Below are 14,191 nucleotides of genomic sequence, written 5' to 3' on the forward strand. Positions count from 1 at the left end.
CCCCAATTCCTTTGGAAGCTGATCTCCTGTAACAATGCACAATGGGATTCCTAGGTTCACGCAATCTACCGATACTGAACGCTTGCAAAGGCGCATCGTGCTTCTGAAGTACAACTAAACGCTGGATCGACACCTGTAATTCTTTAGTGTCAAGTAACAGCGCACGCAGTACCTCGATCCAGAGCTGAATTTGTGGGTTGTGGCTGCTTTGTACCTTTCGAGCACTGCAAAGCACTGTAGCTGCGTCTGAGGGATTCCGGAGATGTCCCAAATTGCCACTTGGAGGTTCCGAATCAATCTGCCTGATGCGAAAAAATCTAGAACGCTGGAAATGCATAAAATTCGATGGGCAGAGAACCGTGCGCGTTTAGGTTTTGAGATGGACTGAGGTGTGCACCGGAAAATCATGGAAGGGTATCCCAAATAGGCTTGACTTTCTTCTGTAAGGCATTTCATTATCATGGCTGCAGCCAGGGCTACGAGAAGACAAGCAATTAGTGAATATAGCGAAATATCTCTGAATCTTTTAAAGGTACACGTCAGCAAAGGACCCATTACTTTGAAGTGAGTAACGATGTAATTACGTGCAAACGTGTCGTGACATACACAAGCAGAAGCTGCACTCGAACGAAAAACTGACTAGACATTTCCCCGTTTCTCTCAGTTCTTGAAAGCCAACATCTTCTGAGCATATGAACACCTGGTCGCAAATACACGTACGCCAGTAGCAGTTCGCAGCATTCACGAATTCTTCTTTGACAGCCAAGCACGCTTTTTCCCGACACTCCGAAACGGAACGACAGCAAACGCGCGTGCCGTCACGAGCAAATGCCCATTCATGACGACAAACAGGGTCTAGGGTGGTTGCCCCTACTCGAACGTAATGGAAGTCGTCAATATACTTTCACTCACGGAATAAATCCGTTTTTGTCTTCGCGGAATGGACGACACAACAGTAGTGACGCCTAAACAGCGTCCAAGCGATGTATCGTCTGAGCAGTGCCACAAAAGCTCCATCAACCTGTGAGGGTTGGAGCACTGACTGTGGTGCGTACAAATAGCTGCTGCCACCGAAACTAGTTTTTCGCATTTCTTGTTTCACGCTCGAGTTCTACGCTCGAAGGCTTGCTCTGCAGTACCGGGGATAAGCAGATGTGGCACCGCGGCGGAGCCGCGAGCAAAGAAACTGCGTAAGCGTCCCTCAAAAGTAAGTGAATCCGCTTAAAATTCAACACCCTGCAACCGCCCCCGCCAAGCCCGGTACAGCTTCCCGTGGATGAAGACTCCATTATCCCCTCGCGACCAACGTTACAAACGGAACCACAAAAGAATCACTTCTTTTCGGCAATTTCGAGGGAGCATCCCTTTCTGGGAATTGCGATGTGGCAACGGCTCGGTACACTGGCGTCCACTAGTGTCAGTGAGCTTGTCAGCCGCCGCTTTGCATTTCAATTCTACGCGTTGCCCGGAAGATCATTCGGCCTAGCGAAAAAGGACACGCGCGTTCCTTTTTGATTCGTCGAACCACTACACATCATCGCTTATTTCGAGCTACTGCGACAAAAACTACGTTGGAAGCCTTCTTTGAGGACACAGGAGGCATTTGAATCATATCGATCTCCGAGAAAATGCAGGTGAGTTTCGGTTCCTGGTTGGGGTCCGCGTTTCAGAAGTGAACGTCCGCTCTCGTACAACTGAATCGGGCGCAACTCTTCCACTCCCAACTCATTCTAGAATGTGTCTACCGCAGCAGAGTTCCGAACGCTTGAATGGTATCTCCAGCCACTTCGAGGAAATATTGACTGACACCGCGCGCTAGACGATTAGGGAAGCGTTCTGCGATCGCACTCAGATTCAGTCACGAGGGGTACCCGTTGGTTGCGCGGTCGGGGCTGAAGAATCAGTTGCGGGATCCCCAGCTGGGGGTTCGAGATAGTACTCCGGAGGAGGTTTGAATCTCGGGGTAATATCCAAAGCTCTTCGCAGGAAATCGTGTTCGGCGGTACTTTCTAAATCCGCCTTCCGCTGAGCAGGTCTGCGACCCACTGGACTCCCTGAGCTGAGAGTCTGTTCGGCCTGTTGAGGCACTCGCACCCGTGCTTGTCTCCTCTCCAGGAAGTCGCTCCAAAAGGCTTCGTCGTAGTCTAAATCTACGTCATAGCTATCATCCCCTTCCCACTCCGTCCAGCCGTAGTACAACAGTCTTAAAAAGAATGCGGCTGCAGCTACTCCCAGCAACATTTTCCCCTTGGACTGGTGGCGACGGAGCCACGAAAAGAAACCCCTTGACGTCTTCGTCCGCATTTCTGAGTCATCTTGAGTTGCCCACGTGCTTCTTTTCCTGCTCCTGCGCCTACGAGGCGACGTCCGTCGACCAATGATGCTGATTCCCCCTGAATCTTCTCGTTCTTCCTGTTTGAAGGAGACGGTGGCCTCTCGCAGAGGAAAATATTCGGCAGTCAACAACTTCAGATACTCTTGAACCGCCTCTTCAGCTTGACGTCGGTTAAGAGTATCCGAGCGGGTTGACTGCGGGGAAATCCATTCTTCTGTGGCGACCTCTTTCGGATCAACCGCACGTACCTTATCCCGTCGCCTACTTTGGCGAGGAGAGTCATTTTCGGGTGGTGTCCATGCGTCTTTGTCTCTCTCTGATTCATGGATTTCCTGTGGAACTCCGGGAGCGAAGTGAGAGTCATTGGGTACCCGTGTCTCATCGACAGCGGATGCCGCCACTTCACAAAAGACTTCCAGGAAACAAACAAGAAGTACAAAGAGTGACATACCAGCGAATTAAATGCGAATCGCACTGCACAGACACAAATACTCATTATTAGTAATTGGTGCGGATTTTAACGACACCAGAAACGGCAGCTACAACTGGGAGGGAGCGACTGTAGGCGATAAGGGAAAAACAACCATGTTCGAGATGAAAAAAAATGCGAATGGAGAGGCAAAAAATGCTCGCGAGAGACATGTAATGGTGCGCGCCGCAGCAACTATCGGAGCCACCCACTGGAAAACGAACAATCCATGGACAAGAACAGCGTCGACAGGTTAAAATGGATACCCCGTATTGGAGAGCGGGAGGCAGCGGAATGAGTGCTCGGCAGCATTGTCTTTCCAGGACCGTTTTGCCATTTCCTTCTCGCAGTATATTTTTAACTATGCGGCATCACACCCCACATACGGCACCACATTAGAAAGGGTTTCAAGATTCTTTTGTACAACTGAACGAAATAAAGCTCAACAAAGTGGTAGCTGTACATGCTAGCAACAATGTAGTTTCATATGCAATAGTCGCTTGCCAGTAGGCAGTACCGTTTCTCTGAGTAGCGGCCGGACACAGCGGCGCCCGCTCCAGGGATGCGAAGAAACATGCACTTATATTTGTCTGGGGGCTTAAATAGCTAAACAATCGCAATTTGTCCCTCACCGAAACATAATACACGTGTCACGATACAAAAAAAAGATAATAAATGAGTGCTACAGGCGCCAAGAACAAAAGCTGCGGCAACACATTGTCGAAGCCCGCGGTATTTGCTTTTCTTCAGCTTGCGGAAGCATATAAAGCGCAGATGAATAGAGGCGCCTGCATAGAAACCGTGTACCGTCAGGGACGCCACAGCTTGACAAGTCACACATGTGTCGAAGTCGGAACTATAGCAAAAACAAACATTCATTGCCTTCGAAAGGAAGTTAAGCCTTCAGAGCCTCTTGAGTTTATAGAGGGATCCGCTTGCAGGCAGCTACCAGCTCGACTGGCTTCCTCAACACGGGAATTTCCAGTTCATCGCTTCTGTGTTCCTGTGGCTTGAGTATAGGCATGTGACTGCTCACTCCGCTAAAAAACGGGACGGTCACGCGGGAAAATTTGTCTGGTTATCTACACCGTATAGACCAACTTGATATCGTATGCCCTGTGAGGGAGTTCATTTGACAAGCACCGAGTCGAGGACGCGGGAAAGTTCTTCGTCTCTGGGCGGAATGCTTGTGAAATGCACCTCGATCGATTCCAGACTTGCTGTCACGTTTCCATGGGTGCAACTGCATGCGTCACTGTATGCGTCACTGTCATCGCTTTCTGCAGCCATGTTGTTAAAATACAGGGGGTAACACACATTTTGCGAATGCCACAAGAAGATAGACACACACCTGTAACTCGATGGTGTGTCAACGAGGGGTCTTGCAGTAACAAGCAGAGTCACACGCGGCCTGTGAACGTTAAGTGATCTCAGCGGGAGCCAACCCAGGTCAGGGGCTAAAGCATATTGCATACATGTCTCTGTAAGACCCAGCAGGTTAGTCTTTGTGCTGAATCCTGAGGCTACTGACTGGCAAAGCACAAACTGCCTTCGACGTCGTTAACCCAGCCCTCGTGTCAGACCCCGCAACAGTTCGGCAGTCCCTCGGAACAAGAAGACCTTTTCGAAGTGTCGAATGGTCTAGTTTCGGTCTGTCTACACTGCGAAGACAAATGACACGCGCTAGAAGCCAGCAGCTCCATCCAATGGAGGCATTTCTACGAAACAGGTCAGCTGCACCGTTCTTTAGGGCGGTTCAATGCTACAGGGAAATACGCATGATGTCGATTTCGGCCACAGGGGGACGTAAGACAGAGAATTGATTTTCTTTGTTCGGGACTGATCCGTTTGAATCGCGTGACCTTCTACTAGAGGCTTACTTTTATGCTTTGGGATCCTGCCTTGCTGCCCCGTCTGTCCACCGAATATGCGCGAGGATTTTTGCCGAGCGCTACCGACTGCAGCTTTTACACCTTACAGTTTAGCCCTGCCACCTCCGGCTCCGTCATCTATTAAAAGAATACTTCCTACTCTTATCAGTCTGCGAGTGCTTTTTTCTGACTAAAGCTTCAAATAATTGCCCTAAATTCATACGTGATGGGATACCTAAGGCACCAACAATAATATCTGAGTAAAAATGACTTTGTAAAAAAGGTAAATCAACGTTTCCTGGTGATCCGGGTAAACTCAGCTCTGTTTGAACTGAGGAGTCAGGTGGGCACAAGACATACACGAGGTCGCAGCATGTACCGCCGTCCATCTAAGGTGATTCTCCGTAAGAGAGTTGTAACACATGGCTATCTTCTCAATGCAGCTGTCTCTCATTCCGGATGATAAAGTTGCTGGCATTCCCGACTGCCTACATGGGTTCCAGAGTTGCGTTTTCCCGCATTCGTGTGTATATCTGCGTATTCGCGGGAGTGGTGTTGCACTGTTACTTTGTGTCTGTGTGCGCAGATGGACAGAAAAAAGAAAGCAGATCCTCATCCGACGTCAACGGGAGCACCTTGCTTAAGCAGTCACTTTTCTACACACAAACAACGGGTCACGAGCACCCACGCCTTGTCGGTTGACACACGGGAAAATCTGGTAGCTCTCAGAAGTTGGAACTTGACCACATGCAAAAAAGAGTGTCCGGGGCGGGAAGCAGAACTGTTGATTTTGCTGGAACGAAATCTGAATCAGACTGTTTCGTCGTGACGGAAAAGGTTTGGCATCTTCGTTCCCATAGTATGGTGTCTTGCCCCACCGTATGCGCATTCATACTAGGGTGGACGAACGCGGCGTGCACACGCTGCGTTCGCACGCGTTTTCGTCTGAAAGCACTTACCCTGAGCGCTGTTGTCGTCACGTTTTTGCGGAAGGGCCGAAACACTTGAACACATGCAGATGCGTGACATTTCGACGTAAATCTTGAAGAAAATAACGGGAGCGACGCGGAGACCGATCAGACATCCACCGCCTGTAAAGCTGCTGGGGTGCTGTGCTGGCTTGCGGCTCCTTCGGGGACGCATGCGACAAGACAACACTTTCACGTGAGAAACCCGTTTGCATCCGGCAGCCTGACTTTCCCCACCGTTTTCTTCTTGGTCACAGTGTTCTCCTTTCGACTTCAGGCGCTGGAAACCGGCTTCTCCAGTTCTCGTGTGTGCTGCCTTACACTGAACGCCTCTCTCCGTTTCCCAATTCTTGAAGACGAAGAAGCTTTAAAGCCCCCTCTTGCTCCCTTCCTGCCTTGTCTGAAACCCCAAAGTTGTCTCAGAAGATGGTTCTCGTTCTTTTGTGCGTTTTTGAATCGGCTTAAAATCACGTTGCGAGTTCAGAACCGTCGCTGGAATACGAGTTCGTGCGTCAGGTTTGTGCCTTTCTCATCTGCCGTTTTCAGGCGTTCTTTGCCTCGACCGGTTCCTTTCCCTTCGCTTTTCGGCGGCCGCAGTGCTTGGTATTCCCTTCCTTGTGTCGCTCGCGCAAAATGCCCTCTCGAGTCCTGGACCGCAGATAGACAGCAGCCCGACAACTAGCTGAACTGACGGGCTTCGGTGTCTGTCCACTGTGGCGAAAAAAAGCCTGGAGCCTCCGTTTCGCCTTATCTGCGCACCCCCACCAGTCCATTTGAAAGGGATTTTCGTCTCTTTCTGTGTGTCCAGTCTTCTGCTGAAGGGACATGCGCTTTGGAGTGGTGACGTTTGACGCTTTTCCAACCTGCAGGGTCCCCGGCCTGCGGAGACACAAGCTTCTCCTCTGCCCTCATGCCACTCGCGCGTCTTCCTCGTCCCCGATCCCGAAACGCGGCTTCACGCAGTCTGGTGCCCGGCGCTGCGGCGAGGGGACGGTGTGTGTGCAGCCACCGTCCTGCTTCGACTTTCTCGGCGCGGACTTTCAATTTCGCCTAGAAGGTCGCCGATGTGGAACAGCCGGTGGCCCGGAGAGAGTTGTCTGGGTGGGGTCGATCCATCGAACCTGCGGCCGCGCCGGTCTCGCTCTCAGGCACTCGTGTGTCTACGAGGACCGATGGAGTTAAGCCAATAGAACTTGGGTCGCGCAATGAAGCAAGACCTTCGCAGGACCTGAACGACGAGTTCTGCTTGTAACGCGCGATGAGAGGGTCTCAGCTGTGCTCTGCTTCGCCTCTGGAGGACGAGGCGCTCCTGCTAAGCGACGACGTCTGCCTGTTGCGGCCGTCGCCGCCGCTGATGCTGCGGAGTCGAGAAAACTCGCAGAATACAGACAGCCAAGGCGCCTATCTTCAGAACTTCTCTCAGTCGCAGTGGACGCTCGACAGCACCGCACACGGAAGCTACGCGTTTTGGAGTCAGACTGGACCGCGAGACGGTCGGCTGGACAGCCAGTTCGCTGACTCCCCTGGAGACGGTGTGTACGGACACCGGGTGTGGCCGGAGCGGACGAACGCGAAGCGTCGGAAGGAGGAACTGACACATGACGAGAAACCAGGCTTTTCTCCCCAAGAAGAACAGGAAAACTCCTCCACTTCCTTCCCGGCGTCCTCCATATCTACGGAGAACGAAGTGGGTGGCCTCTCGGCTTGCCGCCGCTCTTCTTGCCCGTCTTCCTCATCTTGTCTGGGTGTTCCGGGCGGAGGCGACGGACGCGCGTTGCCCTCCGCAAAATCGTCGTCCGACTTTTCGACACACGAAACAGCGCGGGATGAAGAACCAAGTGCCTCTTCTCCTCCCGCGGAGAGACGGTCTCAACCCTTCTCGAGGGCAGGGATAGCCGGCGCAGGTCCAGCAGCGGCGGCGCCTGCATCGGCGCTTCCGGCGTCTGTACACTCACGGTTCGCTGTGAGTCGCCACCAGGCAAGTCGGCCGCTGCGCGTCGTCTGCCGTGGACATGGAGAGGAAGAAATTGCACAGGGAGAAAGAAGAGGCAACGCAGCCCAAACAGGAGACCGAGACAGAGGCCGGATGCGCCGCGCAGGGGAGGCGCGGAAAGGGGCAGGGAAACCGTGTGTGCGCAGAAAAGTGAGAGAGCGAGACTCGCAAACCGGAGTTATTCTGCAACACTTTCAAGGCCTCGGCTTCTCGCAAATCGTGCACTCTGAAGATGAAATGGAGGAGGAGGAAAGTGAACTCGAGGGAAGTCAAGAAGACCTCAGAGAGGAGGCAGCAGAGGCGACGAAGGAAAGTGATGTGAACCCAGCAGCGGAGATCGCGAGGAATGACGAAAAAACAGGGCAAGAGGACAGCGACTCCGAAGGTGTGCTTCCTGTCGAAGTTTCCCCGTCACGGCAGCCCTGTGAGCGCCGACGTCTGTCTATGCCTGCTTCAGCTTCCGTCGCCTCCACTCCGAGACCCGCAAGTTCCTCTCCTCGCCTCTCGTGTACTGCTTCCTCTGCAGCCTCGTCTCCTTCTGCTTCAACACCTTCTTCTCCTCAGTCTGCTTCTTTTCGTTCTCCCTCTTTTGCGCATTCTCACTCGTCGTCGCGCGCTCCCCTTTCGGCGACATGTTGCGCTGCGGCGTCCGCGCCGGTTTCCTCTGCAGAGAGAGACTCGAAGAGAAACAAGATGCACACGATGCATGCATCTTGGCAGACAGATGGAGACGCGGCCTGCGACAGGGAAGAAGACGACGACGCCGAAACCGAGAAGGCTGAAGAAGAAGAAGACACACTCGGAAAAGCTGAGAGCCCCGAGAGGACGGCTGTTGCCAGGACTCTCCGACGCGGTTTATCCTCTGCATCTCCGCGACTGTTGTCTTCTGGTTCATCTCCTTCGTCTTCTGTCCTTCCTTCTTACGCTGCTTGTTCCTCTTCTCTCTCTCTCTCTTCTTCTTCCGACGTAGGTGTCTCCGGCGCCTCACCGAGTGCATACCCTGCAGGGCCTTCTCTCGGCCATCCTTGGGAAGCCGTTAGGAGTTGCCACCCCCCCTGGATGTCTGGCCGCGACTCCGACGATTTGGATGACTTGCTGAACGTGGAGGTCGACGCGTGCGGCGTAGATACACCGTCTGACTCAGCGTTTCTCAGCAACGTTTCTTCGGCTCCAGCGCTCGAGCCGCAGGCGGCTGCGTCGCTTCCTTCGAGTTCTCGCGAGCATCTTGAGTTCCCCCATTCTTCGACCTCTCTTTCCTCTCGCTCTCGCTGTTCGTCTTCATCCTCGACTTCTTCTTCACCTCTCATGTGTCTCTCTTTTCCAGAACTCCAGCAGAGGCCGGGAGTCGAGGGGCGGGACCTCGCGGCTCTCTCACGAGAAAACGAAGCGGCTGCTTTTTCTGAGACAGAGCAAGATCCGCGCCTCGCAGGCGATTTGCCGGTGTCCAGGGACCTCCTCACCTGGCTGCCCCCTCGTCTTCCGAAGACACCGCTGACACCGATCAAACGACAGACACTCACTCAGTCTACTTTCACCGCCGCTTCCGTCTCTCCTTCCCCTTCTTTTTACCATCCTTCCTGTACCCCGTCTTCCTCTTCCTCTTATTCCTCTTCTACGCCAGCGTCCTCTTCCTCTCATTCTCGTACATCTTTCCTCAATTTCTCGGCCTTGCCTTCGTCGGCCTGTGCTTCTTCCGTGTGTCGTGCCGCTCCTTCATCTTCGAGGTCGGGCGCATGTCCTGCAAGAGGTTCGCATTTACCTCGCGATGCGGGACACCGCCGAGAGGAGACGCAGCCGAAAGAAAACGAGCAAGCAGTCGTGTCTTCGCCGATCTGCAGAAAAGACGCGCTGCTTGTGTGAGCCAGACGCCGCGGGCTGCAGGTGTACATACACCCGGACGAATGGAGGGGGAGCGCTGGCGAGGAGGGCGACTCAGCTAGCCAGTGCATGTCACCAAGGGGAGAGGGGGGCTTTCTTGCGCAGCAGCTGTTGTAAAAAAGGCCCTGCCAAGAGGGAATGCGCTGAACGAAGACGCACATCTTCTGTCGGAAGGAGCAGGGAGATTTATTTGACCACGCATGCGTTGTTTCATGATTTCTTCGAGGGCGCTCTGCTCCGAGACGCACCCTCTGAGTTGTCTCTCTATGGAACCAGTGCAGGGAGTTTGACTCTTCTGAACTTTCAACGCAGTGCTTGTTTCGTATTTGAACGCGAGCATCTACCCACACCACATCGATGCGAGATGCGCTGTGTACATACACCCAGGAGGCGGCCGCGCTTTTGAGAGAACCGCGGAAAACCCGTGCGAGGCAATCTTCTTTGTTGGGCAGACACACTCTAATCAAGGGATTTATGTGGCAGATATGCAGATGTACTTTTTTTATAGTGCATGCGTTAAGCAGCCGTTGTCTTCACTCCGACAAGAGAGCTACATAAATATACAGACACACAACCTATCACATCTAAAGTAACAAGGCACATGTTGTACCATACATGTATACATATATACAGATATGTATGTATTTATATATGTGAATGTGCAAGTGTAAATTAAATATACATTTGCTTTGTCTATGCATGACCCGTACTATAAATATGTATGAGGAAACCTTTCTCTGGAGAGCATTTGAAAAGGCGACGTTTGCGTTTTTGCATGCAGACTTAAAATTTCCCGAACGAAAAACCCTGCGAGGGGCCCTGACCACAGAAAGCGGCCCTCGGCCCAAAACAGATGACTCCAACAACCATAGACTCTTCAAGGACACACACGCGTGTTCATATGCATGCATGCATTTATATACATGTCTGTGTAGATATACGCGTATATATGCATGCAGCTCGTTCTTGAAAAAAAGCGTTTTCTCGCTGAGTATCGAAACCGTTTTGGAGCGAACAACTTTTGAGTCTGGACATCTTCACCAAAATGCTCAGCTGTATGTACACACACCGTCCGTAGGTATAGAAGAAATGACAACTCCAGCGAGGTACATTCGCCACCCATGTGAAGACCTTTTACACCACAGAGAAGAACCAAACCGCTCTGCATCTCCCCCCCCTCCCAACGAATACTTCTCTACATGAAAGCGTAAAACATATACATCCATACATATATATATGTAGACGAGATGAAAGACCGAGAGGCAGAAAGAGGAGAAGGCAGCGAGAGGAAGTCAGAGAGAGAGGTCAGGGAGGAAACGGAGAGCTTCGAAGGAAAGAGGCAGCGAAGCCGAGACTGCCTGCTGCCTGCACAGACACTGGGCAGGAACTGGGAGAAAGTCGAGAGCAGGGGCATTCGCGCCGTAGGAGAGAGGCGAGAAGAATACGAGTGAGGGATGCAAGAGAGAGGCGAGGCAGCAGAAAAAAAGAAGAGGAAAACGGAGGAGACATGTTGCAGGAAACAGGGAGAGGCGTCAGACGACAAGCCCCACAACGCCACGAGAAAAAACAAGCAAGGCAGGAAGAGACTGAAGGCAAAACATGGTGAAGCGTAGAGTGAAAGTTTTCTCCTTTGCAAGTCTTTCACCGAACAGTGCACGGTCCACCTGCCGAGACAACTCAACTCACGAGCGTGATCCGACAAAGGCGCTGCACGTTCAGCGAACCATCGTTCCAGTAGGATCCCTGTCTCTCCCCCGCCTCATCCCGTCCTCTCTTGGGTCGGGTATCCCGGTGTACGTACACCCAGATTCGAGCGGGTCAGTCGAGTCCGTCTAGGCGTTTCGCGCGGGAGACGATCAATTTGGGGCTCGTTTGTACGATTTCTCCGGCCTGGATGAACTGGTCGAGGAGGAAGTAGACTTTGTCGACGTGGAAGATGATGTCGAGTTCACAGACTGTGCCGAAGTATTTGTCGAGCATCTCCACGAACAACTGGATGCCTTCGTAGACTGCCAAGTCGTTCTCCCTGCTGTCGATACACACCACGAAGACGAGCCCCGCGTACTGTCTGTACACCAGATGGTAGGAGCGGAAGTCGAGGATGTTCGCCCACCGACGCTGTCTCTGGAGCACCGCCGCCTGGACTCCACTCTCCACCTTCCATTTCTCTTGGTCAGACAAGCCACCCTCGTACCAGCGCGACAGGCGCGTCTTCCCCTGCCGATTCAGCAGCAACACAAACCGAATCATCTTCGCGCAACAGAAGAGACGAAGAGAAGAGAGACTTGCGCCAGAGCTTGAGAGGGGAAAGACGAAGAGGCGACTGCAACAACGCGCGGAACGGGGGAAGAGCGGCGGAGAGAACAGAAGAGAGAGAAGATAGGGGAGAGAAACACAAAAAGCTGCGCCCCAGAGAAGAGGAAGCCGGGAGGAGCCTTTGAGGCAGAGGAGAAGTTGCAGCAAAGTCCCTGAGAATGATGGCGAGGGCAGGGAGGTCGGGAAGACGAAGAAGTTGAGAAAGCTCGAAGACAGCCGGGGGGATCTGTGGTCCGTCAAAGACGCTCGCAGGGAGAACAGCTGAGACGCGCGGGCTCTCCTTCCCAGAGGACCCAAGGGACGAAGAAGACGCGAAATGTAGAAAAGAGAGGCCGATGAAGAACGCCCGAAAAGAGCGCCTGCTTCGTCATGGTCCAGGTCGGAACATGCACGCAGTGTCTCGACAGAGGGAGACGGAATGCATCGTTCTTCCTTCCCACTGTGTCGACCTTTCTGCTGCTCTTCCACCTGCTCACTTTATCCTCTGCTGTCGCTTCTCGCTGTCTTCTTTGTACCACTCTTATCTATTCTTTCTACTCGCGAGGCTCTCGCGTTTATCAAGTCTCTACCTCTCTTCCCCCGCAGCCTTCGGAGGTGCCGCTTCACGGGCGGTTCTCCGTTTTTCTCTTCTGTCTCTCTTTCTTCTGCGTCGGTCTCGACCCGGCTGCAGGTCCGCTCGCGTCGGGGGTACCGAAGAAGAGAACAGAAGAGACAACCATGGCAGAAGCGAGAGGAAGACGAACAAGTCGGAGAGAAGCGCCGGGCAGAGCAAAGGGGACGCAGGCGAGAGGAGGCGACACGGAGGGAAGAAAACGGAGAGTAGAGCGAACCATATGGGGAAGAGCAAGGAAAGAGGAGCAGAGAGAGGCGGTGAGGAGAAACAAAGGAAAGATTGCAGAAAAGGGAGGCGCGGACAGGAGAAGACGAGACAGACCCACGGTTGCTTCTTTCGGGAAGAGGAACCGAGCCTGGGCAGCAGAGAAAGGCAGGCGGAACGCAAGTCGTCTCCCTTTTTCTTCCTGGCAAAGACAAGCAATACAGAAGCACTGGGCTCGCAGAATGCCACGGAAACCCTTCGCTGAGAAAGAGGAACAGGAGTTTTCGACTTGACACAACAGCGCAGCAGCGCAGCTGCACAGCTGCGACAGCGCTCAGGGGCAACGGCTAGGCGAGAAAGGAAAGCAAAGAGGAGTTCCGGGAGACGAAAACGGCGAGGTGCAGACGCGCGGATACCTGAAGCCGATTGAGAGAAGAAATCAGTTAACCGAAAAAAGAACTTCTTGGGCTTGCGAGAGAAACACACATCATCCTCAATCCATGCTCCTCGGCCTGCATGCAGAGTTGGGTGACAAGCCGCGAAACAAACGACCAGGGTCAAACACACTTCCTAGGAAACGCAGAGAAACGAGACACACTGAGTCTCGTTGATTTCACGAAAAAAATTCTGTTTCGATCGTTGCTCTCCGCAGTTTTCAGAGAGAGAGAAAACTCAGAGGAGAGAGAAAGAGAAAGCCACAAGACACTCTCAAAGAGGAGGCACCCGTACAATTCGATCTCCTCTCCCACTGCACGAGACGCTCCCTCGTCTTCATCTCTCGTCTTCATCTCTCTTTCCTTCTCTCTTTCCTCTTCTCTATCTTCTCTTTCTTCTCTGTTTGCCGTTTCGTCTGCTTCCTCTCGTCCTACTCTCTCTTCCGTTCCTCTGTTTTCTTTCTCTGCTGATGTTTGTCTCCGACCCTCGAGGCCTCTCTCTTTTGATCTGCGGACTGTCTCAACACCTCCAGCTCGACAGAGCCTCGGACTGTTTCCTACCTGCGAAGAGGAACGAACAGCTTTCCCTTCAAAGGCTTTGTCAACTCTTCAGCTTGCAAAGGCCGCCTTCCTGCAGGTGATCGCCTCTATATCAAGTTCGACTTTCTTTTTCGTCGAAGCCGTTACGGCTGAGATGGCTGTGAACAGCGCAAGCCTCTCGGCAGAATCTACGCAGCAGGAAAAGCAGCAAACACCCAGAGAGCCCGCGAGAACTAGAGAGGACGAAGGATTCGATATCTTATTGCGATGGTGGTCGTCCTCAAAAAAACTAGTGCCACAGCTGTCATCTCTCAATCTTCATCCCGAGTACTCTCACCCGTAAATCTCCTAGGATCTACACACACAAAAATCTTTCTGGACACCCACATATACAGACATATGCATATATAGCGAGTTACGCATGTGTGCAAAGACATATATATATATATATATATATACATATATATATGTATACATATATATACATATATATATATATATATATGTACATGTAGGTATATATGGTGTGTGAGGTGTTTGGATCGGTTTGTGAAGGTATTTCCAGGTGTA

The 14,191-nt window shown here is 52.4% G+C and overlaps 4 protein-coding genes across 4 annotated transcripts; 2 read left to right on the forward strand and 2 right to left on the reverse strand.

The window, feature by feature from the left end:
• Positions 1–329: 329 nt before the first annotated feature.
• Positions 330–3,526, reverse strand: TGME49_313440 (hypothetical protein). The gene has a single exon (XM_002364514.1). The coding sequence runs from the start codon at positions 2,782–2,784 to the stop codon at positions 1,855–1,857; it is 930 nt and encodes a 309-aa protein (XP_002364555.1). The 5' UTR covers positions 2,785–3,526; the 3' UTR covers positions 330–1,854.
• A 1,109-nt stretch (positions 3,527–4,635) lies between these two features.
• On the forward strand, positions 4,636–10,162 carry TGME49_313445 (hypothetical protein). Its single transcript, XM_018782768.1, has 2 exons — positions 4,636–4,958; positions 5,262–10,162. Exon 2 carries the CDS (start codon positions 6,902–6,904, stop codon positions 9,494–9,496), a length of 2,595 nt encoding a protein of 864 aa, XP_018635425.1. The 5' UTR covers positions 4,636–4,958; positions 5,262–6,901; the 3' UTR covers positions 9,497–10,162.
• A 109-nt stretch (positions 10,163–10,271) lies between these two features.
• On the reverse strand, positions 10,272–13,074 carry TGME49_313450 (AP-2 complex subunit sigma-1, putative). Its single transcript, XM_018782769.1, has one exon. It carries the CDS (start codon positions 11,762–11,764, stop codon positions 11,333–11,335), a length of 432 nt encoding a protein of 143 aa, XP_018635424.1. The 5' UTR covers positions 11,765–13,074; the 3' UTR covers positions 10,272–11,332.
• TGME49_313460 (hypothetical protein) lies at positions 12,059–13,066 on the forward strand. The gene has a single exon (XM_002364516.2). It carries the CDS (start codon positions 12,166–12,168, stop codon positions 12,910–12,912), a length of 747 nt encoding a protein of 248 aa, XP_002364557.1. The 5' UTR covers positions 12,059–12,165; the 3' UTR covers positions 12,913–13,066.
• Positions 13,075–14,191: the final 1,117 nt, after the last annotated feature.

The sequence above is a fragment of the Toxoplasma gondii genome, chromosome XI, assembly GCF_000006565.2.
Source record: "Toxoplasma gondii ME49 chromosome XI, whole genome shotgun sequence".
NCBI lineage: Eukaryota > Apicomplexa > Conoidasida > Eucoccidiorida > Sarcocystidae > Toxoplasma > Toxoplasma gondii.